The sequence below is a fragment of the Echinops telfairi genome, unplaced genomic scaffold (genome assembly GCF_000313985.2).
Source record: "Echinops telfairi isolate 266 unplaced genomic scaffold, ASM31398v2 ScPeMD7_70;HRSCAF=299, whole genome shotgun sequence".
In the NCBI taxonomy this organism is placed as follows: domain Eukaryota; kingdom Metazoa; phylum Chordata; class Mammalia; order Afrosoricida; family Tenrecidae; genus Echinops; species Echinops telfairi.
In genome coordinates, this window is record NW_022103968.1 from 31,254,113 (window position 1) to 31,261,520 (window position 7,408).

At 54.2% G+C, this 7,408-nt stretch overlaps 2 protein-coding genes across 4 annotated transcripts in view; both read right to left on the reverse strand.

Moving 5' to 3' along the window:
* The window catches only part of HOGA1 (4-hydroxy-2-oxoglutarate aldolase 1), a 30,198-nt gene extending 27,896 nt beyond the window's left edge, over positions 1–2,302 (reverse strand). The window contains exon 1 of one of the 3 annotated variants that reach the window (XM_045291292.1): positions 1,808–2,302. In XM_045291292.1, coding sequence (XP_045147227.1) covers positions 1,808–2,018 — 211 coding nt within the window. In that variant the 5' untranslated portion in view covers positions 2,019–2,302. The remainder of the gene's footprint in view (positions 1–1,807) is intronic. The other 2 variants (XM_004701023.2, XM_045291291.1) reach the window with 2 other exon arrangements.
* Positions 2,303–2,758: 456 nt separating this feature from the next.
* Positions 2,759–7,408, reverse strand: part of ANKRD2 (ankyrin repeat domain 2) — a 9,718-nt gene continuing 5,068 nt past the window's right edge. The window contains 5 exon segments of the mRNA XM_004701022.4: positions 2,759–2,993; positions 3,349–3,447; positions 3,571–3,669; positions 4,659–4,757; positions 5,067–5,165. Of these exon segments, the coding sequence (XP_004701079.3) occupies positions 2,844–2,993; positions 3,349–3,447; positions 3,571–3,669; positions 4,659–4,757; positions 5,067–5,165 (546 nt within the window). The 3' untranslated portion in view covers positions 2,759–2,843.

A 7,408-nucleotide genomic window follows, 5' to 3' on the forward strand; every position in this document is an offset into this window, starting at 1 on the left:
AAAAACACATTTTCTTTCTACTTGAACCCTTGTATCCCCCCTACCCTCCTACCATCCCTCCCTGCCTCATTAACCCTTGGTAATTTATAAATTATTATTTAGCTAAATAAATTATTATTTAGCACTGCCATTTTAATCAGTGTTTTTATGGGAACTAAAAGCCCAAAAGTCAGAAGGTCAAGTCCACTCAGAGGCACCTTGGAAGACAGGCCTGGTGATGGTAGTGTGAAAGCCCTAGTGAGCACTGACCCCGCGGCGTCCCTGTAAGCCATTAAGAACCCTCGGCAACTGGTGTCATGAGCACCACTTTACAGCGGGCAGCACGCATGCACTTGCATCATCACAAAACAATAAAATAAAAAATATTAATTTTAGTTCCATTCTATGACATGGACATTGCTCCATTAGGGAAACTGAGGTCTGGAGACATCATCCCACTGCTGGATTTGAACCCAGAACCCAAGTTTGGAACTGCTACACTACATTGGCTTGGTGTAAGCCACTCCATTAAAAAAAATCATTTTGGGGGGACTTGTACAATGCTTATCACAATCCATACATCCATCCATTATGTCTAGCACATTTGTTGCCATCATCGTTCTCAAAACAGTTTTCTACTTGAACCTTTGGTATCAGCTCAGCTCATTTTCCCCCTCCCTCCCTCCCGAACTCTTGATAATTTATAAATTATTATTTTTTCGTGTCTTATACTGTCTGATGTCTCCTTTCACCCACGTTTTTATTGCCCATCCCAAAGGGAGGAGTTTATCGCTCCATTCTCTTTTTTTAAAATCACTCCATTCTTAAAGCTGGGGTTGACCACTCTTTTCATTGAAAGAACCCCACGAATCAGCTTGGTCTACGGAGCCCTGGTGGCACTGTGGCCTAGGTATTAGGCTGCTAACAGAAAGATCAGCAGTTCAAACCCACCAGCTGCTCCGCGGGAGAAAGCCGTGCCTGTCCGGTCCTGTAAAGATCAATAGACTCGGGAACCCCATCTAAGGTCACTATGAGTTGGAATTGACACCATGGCGGTAGATTTTGTTGTGTCATCCAGGCTAGCCTAGTGACTGCGTAGCAGAGTGAACCGTGGGCGGTGTCTGAGCTGAGTGACCACATCCCCTCTGCACCCCAGATTCCCAGCTGTGAAAGAGGACTGGCGTGGGTGCTGGATGAGGGCAGGCAGGAGGAACAGAATTCATCGTTCCATCCACTGTCTTTGACTGTGACATGGTGGGGTGCTGTCCCGGATGTGACCTGGCCATCGGGAGTGTGCGCAGGCCTGGAGGGCGGTTGACAGGGACTCTCTCTGGAGCCCCACCACACAGTGCGGAGGAGCTGGGGAAACTGAAGCAGAAGCCAGCACAGTTCAGTCCTGTCACAAGCCGCCAGCAGGAGCTTTCCACCTGTCCCTGACTGCAGCCCGGTGGGCCTAGCTCTTCTCCCCAAACTCCATCCCGCTGCCATCAGTTGGTTCTGACTCACAGCAACCCTCTAAGACGGGCAGAACTGCCCCTGTGGGTTTCCCAGACTGTTAACTCCACCCCCACCCCACCCCAGACTGTTAACTCTTCATAGTAGAAAACCTCGTCTTTCTCACAAAGGAGCAGCTGGTGGTTTTGAACCCCTGACACTGCAGTCAACAGCTCAATGCGTAACCCAATACACCACCAGGGCTCCATTGTTTCTAGGGAAATGCATGAGAAATTCCACAGAACCCGTGTACCCACCCCGTTTCTGGCTCAGGAGCACGTGGGCATGAACGTTGCTCCCGACACCCACAGCAAACAGGGCCCGGCCCGCTTACCTTTGAAGGGGAAGGTACCCAATTTATGCAGATTCTCCTCCAGTTTCCCATAATTCACCTCGGCAGTGGCCGTGAAGGGGGTGGTCACCGGGGGGTAGATACCTGAAATGTCCACCTTCCTCCCCTCCCCTGACGCCCGGCTCCCCACATTCCTGGTCAGGCCCCTGCTCAGCCGCGGCCACACAGAGGACCAGACTCGGGGGCTCAGCATTTCGACCCAGCTGGTCTCTGCCCCGGAATGCGGCTGCTCTTGGGCTCCTTCCTACGTCCAGTTAATGATCAATGTGTCCTGTTAAAGATTGGCTGCCCCCGACTTGGGAACGCTGGAGCAGGCCTCGGCTGGGCACCCCCAGGGTCAGGGGCAAGGCCTCTCGACGCCCCAGGCTCCTCCTCCCACCCGGGGAGCTGCTGGAGAAATGCCACCTCCCAGTGACCCGCCTGCCAGAAGGAGAGCTGCTTCCTGGGGTCCCAACTAGAAAAAGAGTGTCCAGCGGGGTCGGACCCTCTCCCACAAGGCCCAGTCTGGAGCCCAACTAGACTTCCGCTTGGCAGGTCTGCGCGAGCCAATCAGAGGCGTGGCAGGGCCAGGCGGGGCCTGGGAGGGGGCAGGGAGGGGCGGCCCGTCCCCCAAGGGCCCACTCCCCTGCCATGCTCCTCCCACAGGGGGGACACCCCCCCAACACACACGCACACGCACACGCACACACCCACCCCACACCCCACCCCGCACGGGAAAGAAGCAGGAGGCCGCACGCAGCGGAGGCGGGACCAAAGGACTCCAAGGTCCCCTCTCCCACAGCCCACTCTTGCCCTCATTCTTCCCGCATTCCAAAGTATTTTTGCCACAAAGGAAACAAAGGTCACAACTAGCAAAAATGGTGTTTTTTTTTAATTGCAGGCGCGCTCAGGTCACAGAAGAAATGCCTGCCCTGGGCTGGCTCCCCGGGGGACGGGGTGGGGTGGGGGGTGGGGCGCTGGTTCATGCTGGCTGCACACCACGCCGGCTGAGGGTGGCAGGCAGCACAAGGACAGGTGTTTACTGAGCTGTCACAGGCTGGGGGACCTCCTGCCCACCCTCGCCAGGACCCGCCAGTCCGTTCTGCTCTGACCGAGGCTCAGGGTGTTCCAGGACGTTCCTTGTGTCAGCCTGCCACAGCTGGACCAGGTCCGTGGGAGTCTTTCCCTCCTGGGAGAGCGGAGAAGAGGGTTGTTGAGTGGTCAGGGTCTGAACCAGGCACTGGCCTCATGGACCCGACTGGTTCTTAGGCAGACCTACGTGCAAGGTCTGGAGACAGCTGGGGTGGTCCTTTCTGGCGGCTGGGTAGGTACCATACTACTGGCATCTGATGGGTAGAGGGGGGGATGTGCCACCCCCACCCCCACGTATATATTCTCCAGTCCCAAATGTTAGCCAAGGCTGAGATTCCTCCCACACTGTGTCCTCTTGCCAGACGCCTTCCTGAATTTCCCCTCAGTGCCTAGCCCAGGGCCTGGTCGGGCAGTGCCCACTGATTCTGGAAGCTGAGAGGAAGCCAACTCACTAGGTTCTTGGTCATCATGTCAGCCCCATGCAGGAGCAGCAGTTTGATGATTCTGTAGCGGTTGAGCCTCACGGCATCGTGCAGGGCGCTGTCCCCTTCCTGAGGACAGGGTGGCACTTCAGCACGGCCCATATGAGTAGCGGGATGGGATTTGGCTAGAGACTCCTAGGGTTGCCCGCACCCCCGTGGTAGGGCTGGGCAGGAGGGCAGCTGGGTACTCACTCTGTCTCTGGCATTAATGTCCAGGCCCAGAGATAGAAAATATTCCACAATCTCCACATGCCCTGTCCGGACCGCCACGTGCAAGGGGGTGCTGAGCAGCTGTGTGGGGAGGGGGCAAGAACGGTTAGGGGAGTCCTGGACAGTGGTGTCCCTAAGGGAACTGTCCTAACTCCCACTTAATCCATCCCCCAAATCCTATTGACAATGCCCGGAGGTACAGGGACGTAGGACAATTTCCCACCATCATATCCATTGACCTAACATCAACTTATCAAAGGCCACCTCCACGGCGACTCCTGCTATGATCTGCTCTCCTAGCCAGCAGTGAGTGATGGCCCACTCCCCTGCACACCTTTTCTCAGATGCCCCCAGAGATGATTACATGATGGTGGGCTCGGCAGAAGAGGTGGGCCGCTCATAATAACGGTACAAGAATGACGGAAAGGATCTAAAACGATTGCCCAACTCTGATGAACATGTTTAAACCACTGAAATATATGGCCTGGGAATGACATTCCAGTGAAACTGAAAATAAACAATGAGAAAAAACCCTTTGTCTGCATATATTTCCCTTCTGCTCTCTGTGAGAACTCTCCAATAGAGTGCCGTGGTGGGATGGATAAATAAATGAACCAGTGAGAAAATTAATGGAGGACGGATGGGTGGATGGCTGAATGGATGGATGGGTGGGTGGGTGGATAGGTGGGTGGATTGCTCGATGGTTGGATGGGTGGGTAGATGGATGGATGATGGATGGATGGATGGATGGATGGAAGAATGAAGAAGCACTTCATAGATGAGCAAATCCTGCATCTTTTGAATTGTCCCACAGCCCCCAAGATAAGGACCACCTCTCCTCCCCCCTCCTCGCCCAGAGTGCCCCCTTCAAGGGTTGCAGATGAAGGCAGGGACTCATCCCTGGTCTACCTTCGGGGTGGGAGGCTCACCAGGACACTGCTTTCACTTCTTTGCCTCTCAGCCATTCTGGAAAGTCCACTCGCTCACTCCATTCGTAGCCCCTGTGATTTTCGCCCTCCTCCCCCTCAAACATACAGTCTCTCCAGTACCTGTGAGCATCGCTGCCTCACCTTATCCCTCACGTTGCTGTTTGCTCCCCGGCTTTGCAAGAGTTTCACGACCTCCAAGTGGCCCCCACGGCAGGCCCAGTGCATGGCTGTGCAGTCCAGCTGGGAGGGAAGGATGGGACCTAGTGGCCAGGCCAGAGAAACAAGTGCCCAGGGGGAAGGGGAGGGCAGGAGAACGTGCAGAGATGGCACAGGGGAGGAAGGGGCTCACCTCTGCATGGGCAATGGGCCGAGCGGAGCAGAAAGAACCTCAGGGGCATGCAGAGAGGGCTTGGGGAGGTCACAAACCTGCTACAGGTAGGGCCTGCTCCAGAGGCAGCCTGACTGAGTCCTAGCTTGGTGCACATTGGCAGGGGCTTTTGGTGCTGGACCCACTTCGGGCCTTCCACCCAAATCTGCCTCTCTGCTTACCCGGTCCTGGAAGTCCACAGTGGCCCCACTGTCCAGAAGCTTCTCCAGAATCTCCATGTGCCCTTCCAGCGAGGCTCTGTGCAGTGCTGTCCGGCGGAACTGCCCCCAGAGAGGCTGTCAGGATCTGGCCCTGGCCCCAGGCCTGCACCCGTCTCCCACCTGAGTTGAAGTGTAGGCCTTACCCCAGCTCAACTCTAACCCCCAGGCTAGAACCTGCAAGCTCCATTCAGAGCAACCTTGGGGGCCCCTTCTGCCCTGGGTTTTTGCCCTTCTTCCTGTCACACAAGCTCAGCATGCCAGGTCTTTGCAGGCCTGCTTCCCCAGCCTGGAGTGCTGGCGAGATCCTCACTGCCTGATGCTCCTCCTTCTGGATGCCGCTCAAACACCCTCTGGGCCCAGATAGCTCTGCGAACAGGCTGAATCCCGCTCACCTCGGCTTCCCCTGTGTGTCCAGCACAGGCCCTCGCTGAGTAGGTGCACGCTGACCCTCCCAGTGCAGCCCCCGTTCTCCTGTGGGCTCTGTAGACACACAGCCAGGCTGGGGACTCTCTTTCCTTATCTAGTCACCCGGCTATGCGACAGTCCCTCTGTACTCTCCACCCGGGCCCCCAGCACCCAGCACATGGCTCAGACAGACCGACCCGACGGGGTTACATCTCTGGAGCCCAGTGAGTGGAAAGCATCCTTGGTCAGAGCCTAGGTGGGTGCAGAGGAACGGTGGGTGGCCATTGAGTGGTTTGGTCCCAGGATATAAAATCCGAGAGAGCACATGCCCCTGAAGGTGAAAAGTCATTTCAGAGAAAAAAGGAAGTACAGTGCTATATCCTGAGAAATCCACCAGCCAATGCACACCATCCTATCCGCCCAGTCACTTCCTGGTTCATCGTGGCCCTGTGCCAACTGGTTCCAGCCATCGTGATCCTTAGGGCTAATATGGGCTGGGTTTCAGGAACGTGGATCACCAGGCCTTTCTTCCTAGTCCTGTAGCCCCAAAACTCCTTTCTGCATCACAGCAACACAGAAGCCACCGCCTCCAGGCAAGTGGTGGCTCCGCTTGATGTGTCTTGGCCTGGCATTGAACCCAGGTGCCCTGCACACAAGCACGAATTCTACCACTTCCCATCACGCCCTCTTAGTGCCCTCTTCTAGCATGTACTTGGTAGTGTTTTCATTCATCCAGCAAATACTTCTTGAGTGGCCAATATTCCACTCAATCCCCTAGCCACACAGTGGGAAAAGGCTGCTTTCTGGGGGAGATAAGTGAGGCCCGGGGCAGAGGCATACCTAGCCTCAGGTCCCACGGGGCATGCTAACAGACAGGTAAAGATGGGAGGTGACAGGACAGATAAACTCCTCAGGGCCCATAATGAGAGTAGCAACACCAGGAGAGGAAAGGGAAGGTGAGGGGAGAAAGGGAACCGATCACAATGATCTACATATAACCCTCTCCCAGGGGGACAGACAACAGAAAAGTGGGTGAAGGGATACAATGGTCAGTGTAAGATATGAAAAATAACAATAATTTATCATGATTATTTATTATAACAATCATTATTATGAAAAATAATCATTTATAAACTATAAAGGGTTCGTGAGGGAAGGGGAAAATGACCTGCAACCAAGGGCTCAAGTAGAAAGCAAATGTTTCGAAAATGATGATGGCAACAAATGTATAGATGTGCTCGACACAACGGATGGATGGATGGGTTGTGATCCTTGCTGTAGGAGACCCCAATAAAATGATTTTTAAAAAAAAGATGGGATTTGAGCCCAGAGCTCCTGTTCTGTTCTGGGGCTCTTTCTCTTCGGTCCTCTTCACCCTGGTCCTGCCCTACATAAACACGGGGCAGGGATGACTCTGCAGGGGTCCCACTTGGATGGGTCTAAGAAGGATTTAGGGAATTTTTTTGTGGGATAGGGGACACCCAAATCCTCTGAGTGAAAACAGAAAATCCCTCCAGGCTCCTTATTCATCAAACCTACACAACATAGTCGTCTAAGTGGCTTTTTAAAAAAAAAGAGGAAAAGTAAAATTGAAGTGTACTTGGAGTCTGTAGTGACAAACTAATCTCAAACAAACAGAGAAACATAAATCCCTCAAAACTCACTGCCATCAAACTGTCCCACAGCGGTTTCCCGGGTTCTACAACTTTCTGGGAGCAGACAGCCTCACCTTTCTGCCTCTGCAGCAGGGGGTGGGTTCGAACCACTGACTCATAAGTATCCGTACATCCCAACACTTATCGGCTGCCCCCAGGGCTTCTGACTGTTCTCAAATCGGCCCCCAAATGGCTACGGTGGGTTAGGGGCAGGCGTGTGGGTGGGGTGAAAGCCCCGAAAGA